Source organism: Dromiciops gliroides, chromosome 4 (assembly GCF_019393635.1).
Source record: "Dromiciops gliroides isolate mDroGli1 chromosome 4, mDroGli1.pri, whole genome shotgun sequence".
Taxonomy (NCBI): domain Eukaryota; kingdom Metazoa; phylum Chordata; class Mammalia; order Microbiotheria; family Microbiotheriidae; genus Dromiciops; species Dromiciops gliroides.
This window is the reverse complement of record NC_057864.1, coordinates 191,162,283-191,188,735: the sequence shown is the minus strand read 5'-3', so window position 1 is coordinate 191,188,735 and position 26,453 is coordinate 191,162,283. Positions and strand designations below refer to the sequence as shown.

The window sequence follows — 26,453 nt, the reverse complement described above, 5'->3', positions numbered from 1 at the left end:
CTACTAAAACAGAAGCTTTACTTTTTTTTTAAGTTCCTGGCACATTAAGGGTAGAAGGTTAAGAATGCCCGCCACAAAACACTTTCACATGAACTATTTCATTTGCTTCTCATAAGGATTGGGAGATAAGACCGTAGGACTTAGAGTAGGAAGGAACCTGAAAGAGCAGCTAGTCCCCTCTCCCTGTTTTACAGAAAAAGTACTTTATATCATTGCCAGAAAGATAAGACTTTGCCTCCTAATTTTCTAAATCAGGGGAAAAAAAATGCTTTTTATCCCCCAGTTTATTAACCTTTTTTTTTTTTTAGATAAAGGAAGTTAATTTATTCCTCGTTTTGAGTTTGAGGGCTACAGAATTGTAAATGACCAGTATTCAGATCTTGTCTTGAAAGCAGCTAGGGATGGAGGGAAAAGACCTGAGGACCCTAGGTAGGAGGTCTCTTCTAGCTCAAAATCTTTGAATCCCTGCAGATGGTGATGGATGGATGGACACAGTACATGTTTCCCTCTGAAGAAAAATTATCTCAGTTTTGAATTAGTTTTAAATGTTCTTTTAGAAGCCGTGAAACAAAAATCCTGGTCTTGGACCCAACTGATGTTCCCATTAAATAACATTTTGTTTTCTGTTGGGGAAGCTCTATTGATGACTGATAGTCATTTCTAAAGTGAACCTAGTTTTTAGAAAAAATAGATCACCGGATGTCGAGTTCTATGTTGCTCTCAGTTCAGATGAAAATGAAACCTTTACCTCCGGAGCCAGAGCTCCCAGACTTTACTATGAGTTTTAGGTAATAGAATGAACTTGCACTCAGCCAAAGATCTGATTTATTTCACAGACTGAACTTGATAGAAGCCTTAGTCATATTCCAGGCATCTTTGCTTAGGTGAGCGTATTACTTTCTCTGGAAGGTGAGTCATCTCTGCAGGGGTGTAGGTGACAGGCTGTTCCCCCGGCCCAGTTGCAGAGGAAGGCTGAGCAGCCCTTGTTTGTTACTGAGTGAGGAAGCGTTGTGCCTGGGACCAGACTTTCCTGCTTTGGGAGCAGGGGTAGGGCAGCAAATGTTAGTACTAGTACTAGTTATATTAGTTCTAATGTATTTGCCCGGTAGGAGACTGCTTTTTAAGCTCCGTGTATTGAAGTTTGGGGGCCCTTCTCAACTAGAGTCATTTTGTCTCCTGAACAAGGCTACCTAGAAGGTGGGAGATGGCCAGCTTACAGGTGATAGCGTCGAGAGGCTGGAGGAGAGCTTTGGCCCAAGGGACCTGGGAAAACCCTCTGGAGCAAACAGATCCTTTGTTTGACAGATCTTGGAAAGCTGTTTTCTGCCTTTTCGCTCTTTTCCCCAGTGAGTGGGAGATTGGAGGTAGATAGCTTCAGGGAAGGAAAGGGCTGAACTTAGACTCTTGATTCTAGAAGGCTTTGGATATCAAATTTATTGATATCCATTGGCCAGACTGACTTCTTTAACTGGCATTTTGTGGAAAAAGAAGCAGCAGGGGGAACTCCTGAGCTAGACTTTTCTTAGTTTACTCAAACTAGGTTGTTAGCCAAGCTATTTTTTGAGAGGTAAGTGTTGTACAGTGTTTTTTCTACTTACTGTAGGAGGAATTAGAAGACCAGTTTCCTTGTCTCAGCTCCTAATTCGTCATGTGACCTTAAGGAAGTCACTTAATCTCTCTAGACCTCTCTTGACCTATTTCCTCATCTGTCAGATGGGTATAATACTATTTGTACTACCTACCTAATAGAGCTGTTTTTAAGGATCAAAAAAATGAGATAATGAAAGTGACTCGTAAACTGTAAAACCCTATACAAACAGTAAGGTGGTATTATCTGTGGTGATTGTACCTTTAGATATGTCTTCCCTGAAGTGCTCAAATCTTCAGTATCTAGAGTAATAGTTTAGTTCTCAGACCTTCTGCTTAGTAAATGGAACCTGTTTCTGTGGATGCTTCCAAATCGAATTGTTCATTAGTATTTATGAGCTATATCCATATATCATCACTAAAGGCTTATTTGATACTGTGGGAAAGCATAGTGCTTTTACTGCTATAGGGAACAGTGGGGAGGAAATTCCCTCTGTGGTACAGATCTTAGACAACTAGAGATCTCAGTCAGTGCCTGAAGCCCTCAGAGGTTAAGTGACTGACTCAGGATTACCCAGTCAGTATGTGGAAGAGACAGGACCTGAACCCAGGTCTTCTTGCTGGATGCCTCTTGTCTATGTACTACAATACAAGTTATTGTTAATAATTTGTGAGTTTTGGATTATGGCCAGCATTCTTCTTCTTCTTCTTCTTCTTCTTCTTCTTCTTCTTCTTCTTCTTCTTCTTCTTCTTCTGCAGGGCAAGGAGGGTTAAGTGACTTGCCCAGGGTCACATAACTAGTAAGTGTCAAGTGTCTGAGGTTGGATTTGAACCCAGGTCCTTCTGAATCCAGGGCCAGTGCTTTATCCACTGTGCCACCTAGCTGCCCCCCAGCCCTATTTCTTTAATGCAGTGTAGTTCTCACTGTAGTCAAACAGATCTGCCATACCACTGAAAAATACCATGCTAAAATTTTAAAAATATTTCATTCTAAATGTAACTATAGTAAGGAATAAAATCATACACAAAATCATAAATGCCAGTTTACAGTTGGCTAAAAGAGACAAAATAACAGTAACACCTGAGATTTTATATCCTTTTCCAAAATATTTTGTCTATATCAGATTTTCTTGATGTTATTAAAAGTATATTTTATGGGGGCAGCTAGGTGGTGCAGTGGATAAAGCACTGGCCCTGGATTCAGGAGGACCTGAGTTCAAGTGTAGCCTCAAACACTTAACACTAGCTGTGTGACCCTGGGCAAGTCACTTAACCCTCATTTCCCCACCCCCAAAAAAGTACGGTTTTTTTAAAGTATATTTTATTCATAGGACCATCGATTTAGAGTTGGAAGGGACCTTAGAAGTTATCCGATCTAGCCACAGTTTATAGATAAGTAATTTGTCCAGGATCACATAGGTACTGAAAGACTGACTTTGGATTCGAACCCAAGGCCTCTAATCCTAAATCCAGTGCTTTTTCAATGTCTTTATCTAGATATATTGTCATCTAGTGTGACCTCCTAATTTTAAAGATGGAAACTGAGGCCTAGGATGTTTAGAAGCCACTGTCTTCTAGAGTGGCTTCTTTTGTTTATTTTTAGCCGGCTGCTCAAGCCATATCACTTCACTCATCCTCAACTAAATCACTAATAGCCTTTTCCCAGGCTCTGTTAATATAGGGTGGAGTCTGTGCAACAGCTGTTCTAGGCACAGAGAGCAAACTGAAGACTCTTTATCTGACCCCTGTGTGTACCATCAGGTCCTTGTAACTACAAGCAAGACAAGCTTGATAAGAAAATTTAAACCTGGATAGTATTACACAGAAGTCCCAAAGGTTGCTGACATTTCGGAGAAGTATTTTAGTGGGTAGAAATTTGCCATCAGAAAGACCTGAGGGTTCCATCGTTGTCTCAAACACTTCATGACTGTGTGACCCTAGACAAGTCAATTCATATATCTTGGTTTTAGTTTTGATGTCTGTAAAATGAGATTGGGCTTCATGATCTCAAAGGCCTCTTCCAGTTCTAAAGCCAGCTCTATGAACTTTTGAAGGCTGTCTCTTATAGTACTCAGTACTGTGCTTTACACATAGTAAGCATTCTGTAAATGTTTGTTCATTGATTTATCTCCCCTAAATTACAAATCCCCCAACCACTGAGAGACAGAATTCCTGAGCTTACTACCCTGAGACTGTGGTGGGGGAGGGGTGGTTACCTGATGCTTAGCCCTCAGTGAGAGGAGTTAGGAGTCTGATTCCTTCCCCAGCCAGAAACTGGTTAACTGGGTGACAGATTAAAGTCTCTCTTTTTGTAAAGAAGAATCTTGCTTGTTTGCAAAATATTGTAATCTTTGGATATAGGCCCCTTTTGAGTGCAGAGTACTATTGTATCTGTGATCAGCCACCTACTTTCCTGCAAAAGCTTCCTTTTTTCCTAAGCTTTCCTTTCTTTGTCTAATGTGTTGTAATGAACAATTGCTGAAAGGCTTATGAAGAAATGAGGGCTGAACCAAACCTAAGTCTCTAGTGTGAATGATGGTGATTCTTGGGGTGAGGAAATGGGAGTACTTTGGAGTGGGGTGTTATTTTGGTGAACAAGGCCATCTGAAGCCACTATCAAACAATAGTGATGAAATTTAGCTAGCCATGTTCTAAAAAAGAGAATGAATTAAAGGCACAGAGCTAAATGCATGCTGACCACCAAATCCAATGCCCTCATCTCCAGCCTCATCCTCGGTGACCTTTCTGCATGTTTCACACTGCTGGCCACTTTGACCTCCTGGATGCTCTCACCTCCCAGATGTCAGGACACTGATTTCTGTTGATTTTTCTACGTGTCTGATTGCAGCTTCCCTGGATCTTTTGCTGACTCATCATCTATTTTATACCCACTAACTGTGAGGGAGCCCAAGGCTCTGTCTTGACCACTCTTCTGTTTTCTCAGTTCTCTTTCTTTTTGGTGGCCCCATAAGCTCTATGGGTTCAGCGATCACCTCTGTGCAGATGATTCCCATAACCAGATATCCAGCCCTCCCCTGAGCTCTAGGGCCACATCACCAGCTGGCTCTCTCGAACAAATCAGATTGTCCAGAAGCATCTCCAGTACATGTCCAAGACAGAACTCATGGTCTCTCCCAGACTCACCTCTCTTCCTTCCTAGGTACCACTATTTTTCAAATCATGCACATTCATAGCCTGGGTGACATCTTTGACTCCTCCCTCCCACTCCCCCCACATTTCCCGTCAGTTTCCAATGGTGTCTTTCTATTGCCACAGCCTCTCTCTCTTAGGTCTCCTTCTCTCCACTTATACAGCCAGCACCCTTGTTCAAGTCCCCATCACCTCTCACCTGGCCTATTACAGTAGTTTCTTATTTGGCCTCCCTGCTTCAAGTGCCTCCCCACTCTGACCAACAACCCCCTTCACTCCACTGCAAAGGGGAATTTCCTAAAGTACAAGTCTCATCCTATCACAATCCCCACCCCTTCACACACACTCAGCAAACCCCAGGGGCTCCCTATTGGTCAGACCATCAAATCAAAACTCTTCTGTTTAACATTTGGAACTGCTCACAACCTGGCCCTCTTCTACCTTTCCAGCCATCTAACACTTGACTCTCCTCCTCAAACTCTGTGTTCCAGTTCCTGTGGCATACACTGTTCTAGACATGCAAAAGCTCCACCTTCTGACCTTGTGCCACTTGCTGTCCCCCAGGTCCAATGGCATGTCCTCCTTTTTTTTTTTTTCCCCAGGGCAATGGGGGTTAAGTGACTTGCCCAGGGTCACACAGCTAGTAAGTGTCAAATGTCTGAGGCCGGATTTGAACTCAGGTACTCCTGAATCCAAGGCTGGCACTTTATCCACTGCGCCACCTAGCCGCCCCCACATGTCCTCCTTTTTATCTCTTGGAATTCCTGATTTTCTTCATGACCTAGCTGTTATCTACTTCTTGATAAAGCCTTCCTTTGGCCTTCAATCAGATTCATATACCATCATTTGTTCTGCCATTCCGCTATTGATGGGCATCCCCTCAGTTTCCAATTCTTTGCCACTAGAAAAAAAACAACTACAAGAAGTATTTTTGTACCTATGAGTCCTTTTTCTCTTCCATCTCTTTGTGGTATACACTTAGTAACAATATTACTGAGTCAAAAGGTATACACAATTTAATAGCTTTTGGGGCATGGTTCCAAATTGCTTTCTAGAATGGTTGGACCAGTTCACAGCTCCACCAACAATGCCTGTTTTCCCACAGCCCCTCCAGCATTTGTCATTTTCGTTTTTTATGATATTGCACAATTTGCTGGGTATGAGGTGATACCTCAGAGTTGTTTTAATTTGCATTTCTGTAATTTTTAATGATCATAGCAGAGGTATCAAACTTACCCACTTGCACACTCCTAAGTCCTGTGTCCATTGGTCGGAACTTAAGGGGAATGACAGGTATCAATAAGAGGCTATTGGGATTGAAGCTGAGACTTAAACTGAATAATGGGGGTGGGGGTAATGTATACTGTTATTTAGATGAAAATTAAGTTTTATGGACAGTAATGTGATAGGGGAAAGTGGGAGTCAGAGAGACCCATGAATGACCCAAAATGGTATTTCTTATATTCCATGTGAGCAGGTAACAAGTATCACAAAAGTACCCAATTCAAGTACAAGATATAGATCTAAGACTTTTCTTTTCCTTCTCAAATAACATGAGAGAGGATGGGGTACTACGATATTTTGTGATTTATCCACCCTTTGCCAGAGAATAGTTAGTCACCAGTATCTAATAGTTATTTCCAGACTTCAAGGCTGATCCCCTTTCTCATTTTTCCTCCCTTTCTCCATCATGGTACAAGGGAATATTTGGAAAGGTAGATGTCTGGAAAGAATTTTGTTCTTTCATGTAAAGAAATGTTCAGTTGCTTCCCAAGCTAGTGTCTTTATCATTATGGAATTTATATTTGGGGCCAGTTGTTAGAAGGTAAAGATAAAGCAGTTTCTGAAAGTAGACTACAGAGAAAGTTAAGCTGCACTTTAAGTATTGAGGCCTGGGCTCTGCAATTTCTTCCATTTCTGCCATATATTGGAAGTCTTCTGTGGAAAAGTTGTTTGCTTTCAGTATTTATTTTAAAGTTCCTCAAATGAGTTCCTTACACTCAGAATTAGTCACCAGTGTATACAATTCCTTAGAAGCATCCTCCCTCACAGTGACGGTGAGTCCATGTTCTTTAACCCTTTCTTGTAACAGGTGAACCCTGCTTTAGTAAAATCTTGGTATATGCTAGAGAATCCAGATTTACAAAATAGATAAAATGGTGTATGTGTGTATGATGATTTGCTTTATAAAAGTATTTGCTGTAGTTTAATGAATTCATATTCCTAGACTCTAATCAGAAAATTCAAATAAGAATAGTCACAAATAAGAAAGTCTATGTTTAATGTAGTTTTATATCTAATTCTTTAGAAATTGGTGGTCTAATTACGTTAAAGCAGAATATATAGTTAACCAGAATACCTCTATTCCCCAACCAGTATGCATTAAAGGCAGTTTTCAATATTCCTTTAGAAAACATCTCCCCAGGGGCAGCTAGATGGTGCAGTGGATAAAACACTGGCCCTAGATTCAAGAGGACCTGAGTTCAAATGTGGCCTCAAACACTTGACACTTACTAGCTCTGTGACCCTGGGCAAGTCCCTTAACCCTCATTGCCCCGCAAAAAAAAAAAAAAAAGAAGAAAGAAAAGAAAACATCTCCCCAATACCTTTAAAATATGATCACATTTTTAAAACATTCATTTGACTTACACGTAACTTTTAAGGAACACATCTGTTATATTAAGTGAGGCACATCTGTAGTAATTTTTTTTTCTTGAGGCAGTTGTTTTCCTTAGTGACCTACATTGTACTCTCTGTTTCCATATTGATTCTTAAGGAATTGCAGAATTACCTTTTTGGTTCCTGATGCAGTGGTAAATAAAAGAAATTGAGGACTAGAATGAAAATATCATTGTAGTTCTCTACTACCCTTAAATTAAATCACAAAATATGTGGCCAGAGAGCATTAACCTTATTTGTAAAGACGTTATTGAAACACAAAAGAGGAGTGATGTCCTATGTCATTTAGTAATAATTACTGAGAGCTGGACCTGGAGTTAGAAAGACCCAAGTTTGAGTCTGGCCTCAGACACTTAACAGCTAAGTGACTCTGTGCAAGTCACTTAACCTCTGCCTCAGTTTCCTTATTTGTAAAATGGAGATAATAACAGTACCTCCAAGAGTGGTTGTGAGGTTCAGATGAGAAAACATGTAAAGTACTTCTCAAATCTGAAATTGCTGTATAGATGCTAACTCTTATGTTGTTATTAATAATAGTCAACATTCATTGATTTTAGGTTTTCAAAGCACTTTAAATAAAGGAGTGGCAAGAAACTTGGCACTGTAGAGGGTGTGTAAGTGTGGACTTTGAAACAGATTAGGTTTCTTAGATATTACTTACTGACCTAAGTGGTGGCTGTTAACAGGAGACTAAACCAGAGGGTTTGTGTAATGGACCTTTTTTGCAGTCTGATGAATCCTGTGGACCCCCTTCTCAGACAAATATTTTTACAAAATTAAAATACATGGAAAATAAAGATGTCATTTCTCCCCCCACCCCATACATCCCCCCAGCCCCTTTAACAACCCCTGGGCTGAGAAATATAGGCCATAATAAGCTTTTTTTATTTATTTTTTTGGTGGGGCAAAGAGGGTTAAGTGACTTTCCCAGGGTCACACAGCTAGTGTCAAGTGTCTGGGGTTAGATTTGAACTCAGGTCCTCCTGAATCCAGGGCTGGTGCTTCATCCACTTCACCACCTAGCTGCCCCTATAATAATCTTTAAAAGTAACCTAGGTGAAAACTATCTCTACATGTAACTGGAAAATAATAAAATACTTTTATAATTAAAAAAAAAAAGTAACCTAGGTCCTAGCACACTCCAGACCAAGAGTCCTTGTTCGGTGTTGTCTTTTTGAGGTTTCTTAAAATAAACTCAGGTTTGGTCCTTCTGATCATCAGCCAGATGAGTGTGCTCTTAAGGCGATAACTTGTTAACTAGGTTGCTTCCCCCTTGGGCCATTCCCCACACTTCTCAATAATAGGCTTTGGGGATTGTACCAACTTCTGCATTCTGACTTCCAAGGTTTACTTCTGTTCACTGTGCACATGTGAAAAGGATCCACAAGTCTTCACTGCATTGTTCACCATGGTGAAGGAAGGGCTCCAAACCCCATCATGGATTGGCATCATGATTCTCAGACCTGTTCATTTAATCTGGTGGCAAGCATTTATTAAGCACCTACTATGTTCCAGGCACTGTACAGAGTTCATGCTCTGTTTCTGAAGCCCACACCAACAAAGGCACAGAGAGGAAGACAGTAAAGTGGTTGTTAAACCACTTGGTTTCTTGGGTTGTTTTTTTGTTTTGTTTTTTTTAGTGACACAATTGGGATTAAGTGACTTGCCCAGGGTCATACAGCTAGTACATGTTAAGTGTCCAAGGCTGAATTTGAACTCAGGTACTCCTGACTTCAGGGCCGGTGCTCTATCCACTGTGTCACCTAGCTGCCCCAAACCACTTGTTATTGAACTCTCCTGCCTTACTTTTCAAAAGGTTCTAACAAATACAGCCCGCAATGTTCTATCCCTGCTTCGAACCCCTGTATTGGCATTTATTATTTATACGCATTGGTATGTAGCCTGTGTGACACCTACAAGCAATAAGTGGAAGTTCCCAGAAGGCAAACTTTGGCTCAGAATTAGGAGGAGCTCTTTAAACTACTAAACCAGTCCAACAATATGATGATGAGAATAATGGATATTTACGTAATGCTTTAAAGTTTGCTGAGCGCTTTTGTTTGCTTTTCAAAACAACTCTTTGTGAGCTAGGTGCCATTGATATTGCACCATTTTACAGATATGGCCAGTGATCAGATAGCTCACAAGTGTTTGAGGTAATTCGGATATCCAGGTCTCTCCTTTGAGCTCAGCACTCTTGTCAGCGGGCCTCTGCTGCCTCTGCTGAAGGATAGACAACTGTCAGAATCGGGTGACCTTTCCCTCACTAGACTGTGGATAATTTTCTATCAGAAATACTGTCAAAGGGATTGGTGTGTTGAATAGAAAGCAGCAATTGCAGTAGTAGACGTTCATTGAACTCCTCACAGCTTTGGTTTCCTCTCCTGTAAAAAAGGAAGGGATTGAACTAGACAATTGCTAGAGTCTCTTTCCACTCTGTAATCTCTTACAGTCTATATCACATCTTTCCAATAAAACTGTAAATTCCTCCAGGGAAAGAACTGTTTTGTATACATTATGTTTCCTGTAGCAGTTAGCATGGTAATTCAAAAAGAGTCAGGTGTTCAAGGAATACTTGTAGACTGATGGCTATTGGCTACCATCCCAGAGCACAGAAAAGGGAGGAGAGAAAAGGGAAGGAAGCATGTCTAAAACAGCTGTAGATTTTATAAAGAAGTAGGGAAAGGCCAGTCAGGAAAATACTTGCCTGGCTAAAATTTCCTGGAGTGGGCCTGGCCTTCTGTATACCCAGCTTTTCACAGCTCTCCTCTGCCCTCTCCACCCCGCCTCCCTCCCCATCATGGCTGCGAAGTTTCTCTCTGGTCACAGGATTACTCAGTGCCTCCAAACATTTTTCACCAGAGGCTCTCAAGCAGGACTTTTAACCAGAAGTTGGTGCTTGTTGTCTATAAATAGAAGTAGGAAGCCTTGGCCACAGAAGTTGAAAGACTGGCTGATGAAATCGATTCTAATTACCTTCCCCCTTCCTGAGTCACAACTGATTAAATTCATAGTACCCACCACCACCCCCAGACACAACACACTTAAGATTTGGAGCTGAGAGAGACCTCAGGTGACATCTAGCACAACTGAGACCTTAAGAGGGGAAGTGACTTGCCCATGGTCACGCAAGCATCAAGGAGCATTCTTGGGATTTGAGCTCATATCTTTTGCCGTGTTTCCACTCTGCTGCCCTACCTCCATCCTCAGGAGAAAATGAAAACAGGGAAGTGAAATAAAAACAAAACCCAAGCTGTTGTTTTTCGCCCCATAGTCCACTTCCTTAGCTGCCACCCTAGTTCAGGTCCTCATTTCACCTGAACTACTTCTAATTGATCTTCCTGATCAAGTCTCACCACTCTAATCTATCTGCTACTCAATGACCAAAACAATTTTTTAAAGTATAGATGAGACCATGGCATGTCTCCCACTCAGTAAACCCCATTGGCTCCTACAGGATTAAATATAAACTCCACTTTGGGGCATTTAAAGATCTTTATAACCTGGTCCCTTCCTACCTTTCCAGTTTTCTTATACTTGACTCCACTCATTATGTGATCTAGCCTACACTAGCCTAGTTGATGTGCCTCACATAATGCTCTATGTCCATCAATCAATAAGCATTTATTAAGTACCTACTATGTGCCAGGCACTATGCCAGGCTTTGGGACTACAAAAAGAGGCAAAAGACAATCTTGCACCTCGAAGAGCTTACAATCTAATGAGGAGACAATATGCAAACAAATATATACAAACCGAATTATATACAGGATAAATAGGAAATAATCAACAGAGGGTAGGTGCTGGAACTGAAAGGCGTTGGGGAAGGCTTCCTGTAGAAGGTGGGATTTTAGTTGGGACTTAAAGGAAGCCAAGGAGCCATAGAGGTCAGTAGTCTGAGCACAGGAGGGAGGATGCCCCAGGCATCTCCATGAGCTTTCTCACTCTTGCTCACCTGCGCTCCCCTCGTGCTTACACGTGCGCGCTCTCTCTCTCTCTCTCTCTCTCTCTCTCTCTCTCTCTCTCTCTCTCTCTCTCTCTCTCTCCCTCTCCCCCTCTCCCCCTCTCCCCCTCTCCCCCTCTCCCCCTCTCCATCTCTCCCTCTCTCCCTCTCTCTCCCTCTCTCTCCCTCTCTCTCTCTCACTCTCTCTCCCTCTCTCTCCCCCTCCCTCCCTCTCTCTCACTCTCTCTCACTCTCTCTCTCCCCCTCCCTTCCTTTTCTCTCTCCCTCTCCCCCTCCCCTCCTTCTTCCTCCCCCTCTTCCCCTGCCTCCCTCTCCCTCTCCTTTTCCTTCTCCCTCCTTTCATTGATCTCCTAATCTCTGCTTCATCCCTGGCTTTCTTCCAGACAACTCAAATCACACCTTCTGCCAGAGGCTTTTCTAAGTCTCCCCAGGAGCTAGAGCCTTCCCTGAAACTATCTCTGCGTACTCTTGTATCTACCTAATGGTTTACATGTTATCTCCTCTATTAGGATAAGGGCTTCTTGAAGGCAGGGACTTGTTTTTGTCTGCCTGCCTTTCTTTACCTAGTGTTTTAGCACAGTACCTGGCAAATAGTAGGCTCTCAATAAATGCTTGCTGATTGGTGAATATGGTTTTCAAATACTTTCACATTTACCATCTCCTTGGATGAAAGGAGTTCTCCAGTAAACTAGAGCACTTGAAAAAAGCCTGGTGGGAGAGGGAAGACCTGAGCTTTCCCCTTGAAGAAATGAGTAGAATGTAGATGGGGGGGGGCATAGAATAAGCAAAGACGTTCAGACTCGGGAAAGATCCAGAATAAACGGTTTCTTTGGGGAATAGTGAGGGGACAACAGTGAAAGGTCATAGAGATGGAACATGGTGTGAGAGACTCATCAGTTATGGCAGTGTGGTTGAAGAAGTTCATCAAGTGTAAGACTGGAAAGGGAAGAAGGGACCAGAAGACCATGAGATGCCAAAAGGTGGAGTTTCTAGTTAATCCTCTAGGTACCATACTTGTGCTAGTGTTTTCACTTAGCTCCCAGTATTCATCCCTCTTCTGTGGCTGCCTACCAGATTTCACCATCTGGGTTCATTCTAGTTCAAGGTCATGTACTCCCGGCTAGGTCTTTTGATTCCAAATCCAGTGTTTTTCTGTAGTGGTATCAAGCTGTCCCTAGGCTGGCCAGGCTGGCCTGAGCCTGAGGTTTTGGCTCTGCCACTTAACCATTTGTGCTTATCGTTAGATTAGGTTCCATCACCTCTGTTTCCTGATCTGTAAAATAAAGACTGAACAAGTATCCCCAGTGTGCTCCTAAACTCACTAAACAGCATAAGCCTCTGGCAAAGGTATGCTCAACCTAGGAGCCTGTACCTTCCCGGAACCCCAGGTGCCACCAGACCCAGGCATTTGATGTTTTTGAAGAGGAGGAAAGATAGATAAAGCATGACATTTAAATTAAAAACCCCAGAAGCAGGTTGCTATCTGCTTCCCAAAAATCATTTCAGATTTTCTTATCTTGCTGTTGAGAATCCCTTGTTATTGCCCTCCATGGATGAACCAGAATTCTAAAAGGATTTAGTAGCAGTAGTAATGCCTAGGCACTGCACTGTTCACTTCCTACCAGCATCAGCTGCCTTTGCCAATCACATTTCTACCCAGTAGTGGGATTGTGACTCCTGTCATCCAGGGTCTAGGGAAGTAGGGTGTCACAACTTTGTTCACTATACCAAAGTAACCATGAAAAAGTAAGTCTGTTTTATGACCTTTGTCTTGAGCCTGACTGTTGTGGATTAGCAAATATTTAATTGAATGTTTACTAGCAGCTTTAGGCAAAGACCACCTCTAGAAATGATTTGGGCCCTGCCCTCAAGTAACTTACAACCTATTTGGAAAGTGAAGGCATAGACGTACAAAATATCAATACTATGATATATATGCTAGGTGCCAAATGAACACTATAGCATATAAGTCTATACTGGACCTGTCAAACACATAGTCTCATGGGCTGCACAACATACCCAGTGCTTTATATTAAAATGCATTTGGGAAACATTGAACAAATAAAAGAATACTTAAAACTTGGATAATATTAATATGTGGTTTTCTAAGTCTATATTTGGCTTACAGGGATCTTTATGTACAGTTTAACGGCCCCTATTTCTATTTGAGTTTAATACCACTGCTCTAGATATTCAGAGGAAGAAAAAAATCACCCTGATCCAGGATAGTTAGGGAAAGCTTCTTGAAGGAGTTTTCTTGAAAGATGAATGAAATTTGGTAAGGCAGAAATTAGTGGGGAGAGCAGAGCAATCGGTAAAGGTAGGAAGGGGCAAAGCAGAGGGGCAGTCAAATATAGAGCTGGGAATACATGCTTGAAATAGAGAAGAGACCAATCTGAGTAGAGCAAAGAGTTAGGGGTGAGGAGGAATGTGTGGTAGTGAGAGATTGTGTTGGAAGGAGAGATTGGAATCTCTTGGCTCTGGGGTTTTCTTTTCAGTCACCTCTTTTTCTGGGTTAGATCTTCTCTGTGCCAATCTTGTCAACTACAACCTGGTTTGTCCTAATGAAGCTGGTGTCTAGGTAGGTTGGAAGGTCACAAGAAGCAGCACTGGAATGAATTTGATGTAAAGCTAATTAATTTTTTTTTTTTGGTGAGGCAGTTGGGGTTAAGTGACTTGCCCAAGGTCACACAGCTAGTAATTGTCAAGTGTCTGAGGCTGGATTTGAACTTAGGTCCTCCTGACTCCAGGACCGGTGCTCTATTCACTGCACCACCTAGCTGCCCCCGCTAATTAATTTTTAAAGCAGTTGAGTTATCCCATTTCTGCTGTTTGTCCAAGAACACATTTCTATTTCTCATTGAAATAATCACTAGAGGGATTTACGTTGTCTGTTCTGATCACTCAGTAACATTCTCAGCATTGAGAAGTCTTCACAGTGGTCCTGTAAGATTACAGAGATTTCTAAATCTCTATTTTACTTATGTGAATGCTGAGGCATATGGGGTACTGAAGTAATTTGTTAAGATACCAAGGTCAAATGGTGCTGAAATCCAAGAATCAGATTTTCTTAGCATTGGGCATTACTCCTGTATGCCTCCATCTTAGTTGATCACAATACATTCCTGAAAAAGTCTCAGTATAAATGGAAGCCAATTTTTTATTATTTAATATTTTATTCCCCCCACATCACATGTAAAAAAAAAATTTTGAGTCCCAGATTTTCTCCCTCCCCTCTCCCTCCGTATTAAGAAGGTAAGCAGGGGCAGCTAGGTGGTACACTGGATAGAGCACCGGCCCTGGAGTCAGGAGGACCTGAGTTCAAATCCGGCCTCAGACACTTAACACTAGCTGAGTGACCCTGGGCAAGTCACTTTACCCCAATTGCCTCACCAAAAAAAAAAAGAAGAAGAAGAAGAAGGTAAGCAATTTGATATTGTTTATACATGTGTGGTTGGGTGAGAGCCAATTTTGAAAATGGGGGAACTAACCTAATTTGGGGCTGAGAAAAGCTTTAGCATTAGGCAGGAGCTGGTTTAGCCTGAAAGTTGTGGGTTTTGCCTAGGGGGGCAAGGAGGGCAAGGGTCACGTTTGTTTTGTGTCCCATGCAGAACACCTATTACAGTGCTTAGCTTGAAGTAGATATGAACTGCATGGACAGGACAGGATTGTGGTGGGCAGAGCTCTGGTGCTCATGGGATAAAAGATATGCATACCTTGCTGTGTGTAGGCTGGTCTGTTTAGGGAAAGGCTGTTAAAACTTCAGAAGAAGTTAACTTTTGTGAATATTCAGGGAGAGAAGTGAACGGGGCAGCACCTTTCAGCCCTTTGGCACTGAATTTGGCATCCAGTACCTCAGCCTATTGAAATGGTTGACTCAACGGGAACACTGATGAAAATGTTATGTGATCCTCGATTCAGCAGACTGCTTAGTTAACCATGGTTTATGTTTGGATTTTCTTTCCCAGCAGTCCACTTTTAGGAAAAATAAATGATCCTCCTCACATGCAATGTCAGGGATTGAGGGTTGGGGGGTGGAGCAGATTTTTTGGTGGTGGTGATTGTTTTAAATAGTTGGTTTCCCATGTTTGTCTTTGAGTTAATGGGTATTTAGCGCAGTCTTCTATATCTACGCTTAGCAATTCTATGAGTTCATCAGTCATCAAAGAACTTTCACATATAATCCAAACCTAAAAGGCACTTTAGAGATCATCTTATTTTACACATGAGAAGATTGAGGTCTAGAAATGTAAAGTGACTAGAACCCTGGACTTGGTGTTAGGAAGAAGTGAGTTCAAATCTAGTCTCAAACATTTATTAGTTGTATGACCCTGGGCAAGTCACTTAATCTCTGCCTCAGTTTCCTTATCTATAAAATGGGGATGATAATAGCACCAACCTTACAGGAGTGTTGTGAAGATGAAATAACATATGTAAAGCACTTTGCAAACTTCAAAAGTACTAAACACTAGCTGCTATTATTCTGACTACTCTCCCCTCAGAGGAAGCCTCAAGCAAGGTTAGATCAACCACTTGTTGGAGATGTTGGATATGGGGGTCCTAAGTCAACTATGAGTTGGGTCCCTTCCAGCTCTGTCATGGCCTAGATGGAGCAGATTCGTTGAGGAAGCCTGAATTCCCTGCAAGGCTGACTGCCTGCAGAGTAGGACTAAAAAATCTTGGTTTATAGGGTCATGAGAATCCTAGATGTTGGGTGGAAGCCCCCTTAAAGTGTAACTCAGATGACTCCTTCATTTTATAGAGGAATGAACAAAAGCTTGCCAGAGGCCACACAGCTAGTGAGTGGCAGGGCCAGGTCCTCTCTGCAGATGTAGTCTGTCTGAGAAACATTTATTAAATTGTTCATTATGGAACTACCCCAGTCATCCCTCCCCCCCAAAAAAAAATCCCCAAACAAACCTCCTATTGATCCACCTGGAGAAAGCAAAGGCAGAGTCCTTGGGGAACCAAGGGGGACTACAGTATGGTGTGCCCATAAATGCATGCTGGGGCCCTGAAGGTAGTGAATAATCAATCTCATTCCCTTTTCTATTACTCCTTGGTTTTCATGGGAATCTAGGGAACGAGGGGTAGGTTTGGGTGTAAGCAATTGCCTGTGGTCTTAGCTTTGTCCTCAAGGGTTAATAGGCAAGCATGGCACGTCCACACACCAGTGAGAGGGCGTTTGGGAAGCATGGGCAGGGCTGGGGAAACATTTCTTGGCAGATGAGAATTTTCAGACTGTTGATTTTCTTTCAGTCGACTTCAAGGCAGAGGCAGGAGTAGAGTCATCTTCGGGCCACCAGCTCCTTAGCTCCAACCTTTGGAGTTTCTTCCATGCCATATGGCTAGGATCATCAAACGGGAGATCACTGTTCTTACACTTCGCCATTTCAACATCATGCTGTCTCCTAGATATCCAAGTAATCTTAGGAAGAGAGCATGTGGTTCTGCATTTCCCCCAATGATCTCTTCTGCTTTGGGATCTGGGTTGTAGCTTTCTTTCAGTCTAATTCAGTGCAGAAGTTTGGAGAGCTTGGAGAGGAGAGTGGGTGTTCCCAGCTGTTGGGCAAAGTTATACATGAGAATAGCTTAGTGAACTTGGAGGCCGGTTCACCAAGGGCCTGAGTCACTGTCATGTGGCTGATGGAAGGCTCTGAAGCCAGCCACGGGGGATTGCTTTACAGCTTTCTGGCACTCACTGTGTTTCCCTGGGGAGGCGATACCTTCATTCGCTAGCCTGGTGTCCTTCACCACTTGTGCTCTAGGGCTGCAGCTGCTGTCTGGTAAGTTAGCCCCTGAATGTGCTCCTTGTTATCTTGCCCTGTAAGCTTGCCAGGTTGGTTGAGTCATAAGCAAAACCATGAGGGATGTATGGACTTGGCTGCCTAAGCCAAAGCATCCCCTTCTCCTTAGCAAGGGCAACTTCTCCTAAACCCTAGTAACAGAAGGACAGTTGCCTCTGGCTGGCTACCCATCAGAAGCAAGATGGCTGCCTCCGCTTAACTCCATGATGGATGGAAGGCTTTCTGAGATAGGCCTCCCCGCCAGCTCACAGAGAGGCACCTGGTTCTACTTTGGACAGGCTGAGTTATATCAGGTTTGGTGTTGAGCTTTCCAAGATATTCAAGAAAGCTGTGATAAGTGACGAGTCAGGATACCTAGATTTTGGTTCCAGCTGTGCCCCTGGTTTGCTGAATTAGCCTGGAGCAAATCAGTTTAGTAAGGCAGGTGTCTTTTGCCTACTTTGGTGTTGAGGGTCATCCCTCTAAAATGCTGAAAAACAGCGGATCAGTGTTAGGACCACGTACTTCAGCCTTAAGCTGTCTCCAATAGAGGTTCATGGTGGCATGTATAATATCCTTTTTCTAGCCTTTGTAAAAGGAAATGTTCATGTTTGTTAGTGTTTTTCGAGTTCATAATAAAAAAAGAAAAAGAAAAACCTGTGTGAAAAATAATCAGTCCTTCCATCCTCTTTACAAATTAAAAAACCCAAAGAAGGAAGTAGCACTGGGTTAGAAGACAAAAGACACTTTAGCTCCTTGGGCCTCTTTTGAATCATCTGAAAAATGAGGGATTTGAAGATGATCACTAAAGGTCTTTCCTAGCCTATGTGTTACCCCCAGCTTAGTCACCCTGGTTCAGGCCTCATCACCTCACAGCTGGACCATTGTAATCACCTTCTGGTTGTTCCTTTGCCCAGTGTTTCCCTGCTCCATCCTCCATCTAGCAGCTGAAGTCATCTTCCTAACACTATGATCCAGTCTTCTTATACTTTACTCTAGGTGCTCTGTTATCCAGCTACACTGGCCATCTTGTTGTCCCTCACATATGACACTCCATCCCCCAGCTCTGTACCTTGTCACTGGCCATCCCCTATGCCTAGAAGGCTCCATCACCTCCTGGCTTCTGTCAAGACTCAGCTCTAATCTCACCTTCCTCAAGAGACCTTTCTCAAGCTCCTCTTCACCCACTACTGCCTTCCCTATTAGATTGTCTGATTTGTGATGTCTGTCTCTTGTATGTATACAGTTTATTTGCATGTTCCCCAACTAGAATATGAGCTCACTGAGGACAAAGACTATGTTTTTGCTTTCCTCGTTTCCCCAGTACTAGCATAGTGTTTGCACACAGTGGGGGCTTAATATAAGATTGCTGACTGGAGTGTGTGTGTGTGTGTGTGTGTGTGCACACTTGCTTATATAGAAGTAGATGTGGACATGCATACATATATTGGCAGTTAGTCAACAGCTTTAGTTGAGTGTCTGCAATGTAGGGGAAACTTATATTGTTTCAGCCACAGCAGGGTTGTTTATGTTGTTGTTTGCTCTTCATTCTCAGAGTACCATGATAGATGTCATGACTTGCAGTGAATTGGATTTAAGTGAGGCAAGGCTGTGCAAAGTCACCAGCCTCACTCTCCTCCAGAGCCATCTGGGACAGTGGCAAGATGTACATCAAAATGGCTGGAGATGGCCCCGGATGTTTCAGGCAATTGGAGTTAAGTGATTTGCCCAGGGTCACACAGCTAGTAAGTGTCTGAGGTGAGATTTGAATCGAGATCCTCCCAGCTTCAGGGCCAGTGCTGTCCACTGCGCCACATAGCTGCCCCACCACAGCAGGGAGGGTGGGTCTGAAAGAGGGCCTGGGCCTTGCTTGGAGCCTTAGGACTTTGTACAGTTCCATTTCACTTAAATCCATTTCACAAGCAAGTCAAGACATGACCCTTGTGTTGTCATTGGTCCCCTTCAAGAACGAAGGACACACATAATTCCAGTCTAGGAAGACAAAGTACTTGCCTGAACAAGGACGAAGTCCAAGCTGAGTGCTTAAGTGCTGAGGACCCATGGAATAAAGCAAGCTGAGCAAAGTTAGAGAAGACTGTCATTTTCTCTGTTCCTATTAACTCAAACCACTTTTTAAAAAAATCATTTTCAACGAATAACTGTCGGCATCTAATATCCTGTATGCATTGAATAAAAAAGAAATCCTTGGGGGCAGCTAGGTGGCGAAGTGGATAAAGCACCAGCCCTGGATTCAGGAGGACCTGAGTTCAAATTTGACTTCAGACATTTGACACTTACCAGCTGTGTGACCCTGGGCAAGTCACTTAACCCTCATTGCCCCACCCAAAAAAAAAGAAAAAGAAATCCTGTAATGGACAGGGTTTTACTTGTCTTTTCTGAGCTTTAGAAGTAATGTGAGGGGCAGCTAGATGGCGCAGTGGATAGAGCACCGGCCCTGGAGTCAGGAGTACCTGAGTTCAAATCCAGCCTCAGACACTTAACACTTACTAGCTGTGTGACCCTGGGCAAGTCACTTAACCCCAATTGCCTCACTAAAAAAAAAAAAAAAGAAGTAATGTGGACCACGATTTTGTGATTGTTTTATTGCAAAGTGGCTTAGTTGTTCACACAAAATAACAGTAGGGTCAGGCCCTCTGCTGATTAGCTCCTTTGGTGGCCAGGGAAAAGATGAACTTTTGTTTCTTCCTTTCATAATTTGGTCAGTAGTAGCTGGTGTTTGGAGAGGGTTGGGGTGGGTCTGGACAGACAATGAAACAACTTCAACCACTGCTGTTTTCTGAATTTGAATGTTTAGAAGTGTTCTTAGATTTTTAAAAAAGCAATTCAGGGGGCAGCTAGGTGGCGCAGTGGATAGAACACCAGCCCTGGATTCAGGAGGACCTGAGTTCAAATCCAGCCTCAGACACTTAACACTTTCTAGCTGTGTGACCCTGGGCAAGTCACAACCCCAATTTCCTCACAAAAAAAGACAATTCAGTACAAACATTGCAGTAGGAAGCATGTCAGTTACTTCGGAAGAGCCACAAATCCATGATACATCTTGGGAAATTAAGATTTCTGCCTCTAGCTTGGCATATAACAATTTACATTCAAAATGTAATAACTTTTTTGTGGTCAGTGTCAGAACACTAAAAAATAATCTCATATTTTTAAAAGGATAATAAGCTACTGGGAACTAAACCTAAAAATAGATAAGGCTGTCCATGTCTCAGGCAGGTGACAAATGGATATGGGTATCACTACTGATCATATCTTCAAGTCTGACATCTTCCTCTATGAATTAGACAAAAATATCAGAAGCCAAGAACCCCAGCCATACTAACAGAGAAAGAGTCAGCCTGGCAGTTTACATAGGTTTCCTCCACTTCATTCCTCAACCCCTTATAATCTTACTTTTGACCTCATCACCCAATCAAAACTGCTCTCTCAAAGTTACCAACGATCTCTAAATGGCTAAATCAAATGGCGTGGCTTTTTCTCCATCCTTATCCTTTTTTTACCTCAACATATGTAGCATCTGATACTTTTGGCTACACTCTCTTTCTGGAAACTCTCTTCACTAGGTATTCCTGATACTTTGTTCTCCTAGCTGCCTGACCACTCCTCAGTCACCATTGTTGGTTCATCATCCATATCCTGCTACCTAAATGTGAGTGTAGCTCATCCCCTTCCCAAGGCTCTGCCCTGGGCTCTTCTCCTCTCTGTCTATACTCTTTCTGGATGACCCCATAGCTCCCATAGGGTTTCATCATCAGCTCTTTGCAGATAATGCTCAGATCCTTCTATCCATCCCTAGTTTCTGTAGCTAAAGCTACTCATCTTGTCACCAAAACCCACCCCTCTTCCAAATTTCCCTAGTTCTTTCAAAGTCACCTAGGTTTTTAGCCCTGACTCCTCACCCTCCCTTACCCCACATAGCCAACACCTCTTCCATCCATCTCTTTCTCTCTCTCCAAATAGGTACCACCTTAGTTCAGGCCCTTATCACCTTTCACCTGGATTACTACAACAGCCTCTCCTTTTTTTTTTTTTTTGGTGGTGGGTGGGACAATAAGCGCAGTGGATAAAGCACTGGCCCTGGATTCAGGAGAACCTGAGTTCAAATCCAGCCTCCGACACTTGACACTTATTAGCTGTGTGACCCTGGGCAAGTCACTTAACCCTCATTGCCCTGCAAAATAATAATAATAATAATAATAAGCATGATAAAACAAGGAATGATGTGACAGTATCCTAAGAAGAGTACAAAGCGCAGTGGTGTTGGTTCACGGCTCGGGGGAGGTTAGGACAAGGGCATTCGTGGAAGAAATGGAATTTGGGCTGGGCCTTGATGGATGGCATATGGCATGAAAAGAGGAAAAAACCCTCACTTTTCCTTTTCCTAATGTTTTCCTTTTCTGACCTTTCCCTACCTTTAGTCCACTCCATTTTCCTCCTTGGTGTTAATTAAATTTATTCAATACACATTTAAGTGCCACTGTGTATAAAATACTTTTCTGCGGGGAAGAAGACAATAAAAAGTTTAGCTAAAGCATTGTCTCTACCCTTGTGGAAATTACAGCCTAAGACCAAAATACAGGTAGTGGTACTTAAGAATATACATAATAAATGTATTCGAAAGTTTTCAACATGTGACTTGGTTTCCCTCAGGGTCTCAGTGAGCCTATGAAATGGCAGTGATGGAGATTATGTGCCAGAGTGCACCAGACTCAGATATTGGGCACCAGAAGGAGCTTGCCAAAGGAAAGAGCCAGGTTCCAGCCAAGAAGTCCAGCTCTGTCTGCAAGCTCGAAACTGTGGAGAAGAACCGGGTTTTCTGTGGACAATGGGAAATCCTGAACGATGTCATTACCAAAGGCACTGCCAAGGAAGGCGTGGAAGGAGGATCGGCCTCCATCTCCATCATTGCCCAGGCAGAATGTAAGTGGTGATCTGGGCGGGTGCTCCTGGTCTAAGGAGGGAAAGAGAGCAGGGTCTTTTCACCAGCTCTGCAGATATGAGTCTGGATCTTGTTTTAACCTTTAAGAGACAGTGAATTCCTACCTCATTCTCCTTTATTCCATCATTGATTTGTGTAGTTGGGGAACCTCTCCTGAGATCCAAGCCCCATGTTGGTTAGGAGGTTTACAAGATTTCCTGGGCTACCAAACTTCTTGCAAATATCTGTCACATATATGCCCTCTCTGAATGTCGTAGTCAGGATAAAGAAAAGCAGAGTAATTTGTGCCCTCAATAAAGGGAGGGAGTTTCATGGATGACCAGAAACATAGACGACTCAAAAAGCAGCAATGAGAAGTCACGCCTGTGTCAGATCAACATTGATGATTTATGAGAGAATTGATGATGTGGAAGAGGGCAAGTTTCCTTGCAGACAGAACCCTTTTTGACTGTACCCTTTAAGCCTTCACCTTCTCGGTCGATCCATTGCCACACCTCCTGTGAATCCAGCACCCAGCTCTCAGGCCCTCCTAGACTGTTATAAAACAGATGTAGTATTGGGAGGCCTGTCCCCTTCTTTTACTGCCATTATCATCTTCCTACCCAGCAAAGGAGTAAATACTGGGAGGCCAACAATAGTGTCGGCTCCCAGAGGGGACAGAGATGCTCCTGAGGGGAGCAGGGCTAGACACAAGATGCCTTTCAGGGCCTCAGCTGACTCGGCTACTACCAGGGAGGTATTTGGGTGGGGTCTTGGGCCAGGGCAGGTTTTCATTTCAGGTAAACAAGCCTTCTGCCCACTCCATCTCCAGTTTGTAATAACACCTTAAGGTTTGCCGAATGCCTTTAGATATCTCTGATTGGTGTCTAGAGATGTCAGAGAATGTAGGGGTAGCCTTCCAAGAACCACCTCTGAAATCCCAGCTCTACTGCTGGGGCCTTACTCCCCATTTTCCTCACCTGTAATAAGGAAAGATGACCTCTTAGGTTTCTTCCAGCTAACGCCTAGATGTGAAAAGAGGCAGTATGATTCAATCAAGAGATGAAACCCCAGAGGAGCAGTGATGTGGGGGCATGAGGGGTGGGAAGAGCAGATGGAGGGAGCAGACAGTGGCCCAAGGAAAGGGAAGACAGTGTCGCAGGTCCAGGGTACAGCTGCTTAGTTTGCTGAGCTGCTGTAGAACTTGTCAGGCTCTGGCCTAGGTGCTTATTTTCTGTTAACATTCACTCGCCTAAGTGTTGAACACCTGTTCTTTCTCTTCCTCTTCCCTGCCCCCCTTCAAACAGGTGAGAACAGCCAAGAGTTCAGTCCCACCTTTTCAGAGAGAATTTTTATTGCTGGCTCAAAACAGTACAGGTAAGGAAGCAATGTCAAAGGGAAGGCAAGGAGATTGAACCCGATGTCTCCTTTGCCCTATTGACTATTGACTGAACCCAAGCAACTCCCCTCTCCACTTCCTGGGGGATGGCTTCTGGAATCAGGCAAAGCTTGTTGGCCCAGCTTTTCTCTTCACAAAATGAGCTTTTCAGGTGCTTCTCACAGCTCATGGAGAGATGCTTCTAAGTCTTGCAAGCTAGAGGCTTCTTTCTCCTTAGGCATCAGTTTGCTTTGTTTCCCTTCACCTTTGTTGCCTTTGTCATTAGGGAGGGTGCTGAGAAACATCTCTGCTGGCACCTGACATCTGGCCCCTGAGAGGTGCTGCCCAAACCACCTGCCCTATGTCCAGACTGGCCCCCTGTCTCCTATGGGAAATGTTGGGGTGGGATTCAAACATAAGGGAATCTGCCCACTGAAGTCAAAGTTCATAGAATCATAGATTTAGAACTACAAAGGACCTCAGACATCACCCTCGTTTGACACAGTAACTTGTCCAAGTTCACCAAGTTAATGAATGTCTGAAATGTGAACACAAGCCCCCTGATGCCCAATCTTGGACTCTTTGTGTTATGCCTCACGATACACTGAGGGCAAGCCCTTCCTCCCAATACCTCTCCCTCCCTTATCTCCAGAAGGGACAACATGAAAAACCCCAACTAAATTAACTAAAGAAAGGATGCCCTTCCCCTGCCACATTTCTGATCAGAAGTCTTGAGTGACAGTGGCTGTCATAGTCCACTGTGTTATCCAGGAGATTGGGAGTCAGTAATGTTGAGAACTGGTAACTTGTTCTGGAGAACTAGGCAAGTCTCCCTCCCACGAAGACGTGCCAGATGTCTTCATAATAATATTGGTTGACATTTATGTAACACTTCAAGCCTTGAAAAGTACTTTAGAAGCCTCACAACCATCCTATAAGGTGGTGTGATCACCTTCTCAACAACAGCACTATATTCTTGACACTATTACAGACAGTTCATGCTCACTGTAAGTCAGCTATTCCTCAGACCTCTTCAGTGCCCAGAGCAGAGGAGCCCTGGCTCTGAGCTGCACAGGTGCCATCGCCAGTGCTGCTGCAGCCAAAAGGAAAAACTGCCCATCTTTGTTTTTGATAGCTGTGCAGAACCATCCCCTCACTTAAAAGGGAAACTTGTTCGACTTTTGTTACAGAGTAATCAGCAAGGAGCAGCTAGGTGGCACAGTGGATAAAGCACCAGCCCTGGATTCAGGAAGACCTAATTCAAATCCAGCCTCAGACACTTGACACTTACTAGCTGGGTGACCCTGGGCAAATCACTTAACCCTCATTGCCCCACAAAACAAACAAACAAACAGAGTAGTCAGCAGCAAATTGGGGGGCATGAGGGTATGTTGTAGACAGGTTCGTTATAATTGATGCTCCATTATGATTGAATGGATATAAATGACAAACCTAGCTGAGGCTGCAAGGAGTGGCATGCTATCCATTCCCAGCCATTTGGAAACCCTGAGAGAAGTCGTTAGGGCTTTGGCCAGTTGGCACCGCCGCATACGACTATATACAGTATGAGCTGCCTGGGGGGGGGTCCTTTTCAGGCCAAGGGAGATGAGGAGAGTAGAAGGGAGAAGCTGGCACTGCCCAGTGGGATAAATAAGCTACTTAGATCTTAATTCACCAAATCAAATCAGCATATTCAACAACCATTTATTTTTAAGTGCCTACTATGTACCAAGCATTGGACTAACCTCTAAGGATTCAAAGAGAGGCAAAAAGTCAATTCCTGCTTCCCAGGAGCTCGCAGCACAATGCAGGAGACAACGCGTAAACAGCTACTTAGAAACAGGCTGCATTCAAGATAAATTAGAGATAATGAGCAAAGGGAAGGCCCCGGTATTCAAGGGGATTGGGAAGGGCTGCTTGTGGAAGGTGACGTTTCAGGTAGGACTTGAAGGATGGGCACATTGTACTAGGCACTGAGGGACATACAAAGAAGTATAAGATATGGTCCCTGCCCTAAAAGAGTTTACAAACACATTCAGTTTAGGAGATGAGACACACACATGAAAAGATAACCAATAATGCCAGGCAGTGTATATGGTAAGGGTCAAGTAAATGGTACAGAAAATACATGCTCTCCAAGATAGAAGAGGTCACTGCCAGCCAGGCCAGTCAGTCACCAGCCTCAAAAGGTTTGAGCAGTAGGCACTCTGGCATTACTGTGGAACTGCCTGAATCTTGGCAACAGATCTCAGGTTGCTCTACGAATGGGTTGTGGGGTAGGGAGGGGAGGCCTTGAGCAGCTGCAAAATGTTCCTCTAAAATCCTCCTTCGGGAGGTGACCAAAGCAAACCTTTGTTGTGTCTGGAGCACCGTCCCCCCCCTGGTGCTTTGACCCCTCTCTTTTTCTTTTTCTTTTTTTTTTTTTTTTGCGGGGCAATGCGGGTTAGGTGACTTCCCAAGGGTCACACAGCTAGTAAGTGTCAAGTGTCTGAGGTCAGATTTGAGCTCAGGTCCTCCTGAATCCAGGGCTGGTGCTCTATCCACTGTGCCACCTAGCTGCCCCCTGACCCCTCTCTTTTTCTCACCTGCTTGCATTTACCCATCCCCAGGCTTATCCCTTTGGATGAGTGGGGTACAGAGGATGGAGGGCAGGGAGGGGACTCTCCGGAAGCACTTGCATGTGCCTGTTGAAGCAGAGTATCTCTCCCTTTGACAGCCGGTCTGATAGTCTGGACCAGATCCCCAACAATGTAGCCCACGCAACGGAGGGGAAAATGACCCCCGCCTGTTGGAAGGCCAAGCGTCGAAACAAGGCTGGGAAGAAGCGAAAGAAGAAAAGCTCAAAGGTGCCAGGCCAGAGGGGTGGACCCCTGGCCAAGCCTCTCCCCAAAACCCCCGAGCAAGAAAGCTGCATGGTCCCTGTCCAGGTGAGCTTGCTCCGCCCCGTGGCCTGTGGTATGTGGTTTCTGC

The 26,453-nt window shown here is 43.6% G+C and overlaps 1 protein-coding gene across 2 annotated transcripts in view; it reads left to right on the top strand.

Annotated features, from left to right (window-relative positions):
* Positions 1 to 26,453, top strand: part of MAP3K14 (mitogen-activated protein kinase kinase kinase 14) — a 47,775-nt gene that overhangs the window by 4,925 nt on the left and 16,397 nt on the right. For both annotated transcript variants that reach the window (XM_043964438.1, XM_043964437.1), the window contains exons 2-4: positions 21,838 to 22,107; positions 23,413 to 23,482; positions 26,200 to 26,410. In XM_043964438.1, coding sequence (XP_043820373.1) covers positions 21,858 to 22,107; positions 23,413 to 23,482; positions 26,200 to 26,410 — 531 coding nt within the window. In that variant the 5' untranslated portion in view covers positions 21,838 to 21,857. The remainder of the gene's footprint in view (positions 1 to 21,837; positions 22,108 to 23,412; positions 23,483 to 26,199; positions 26,411 to 26,453) is intronic.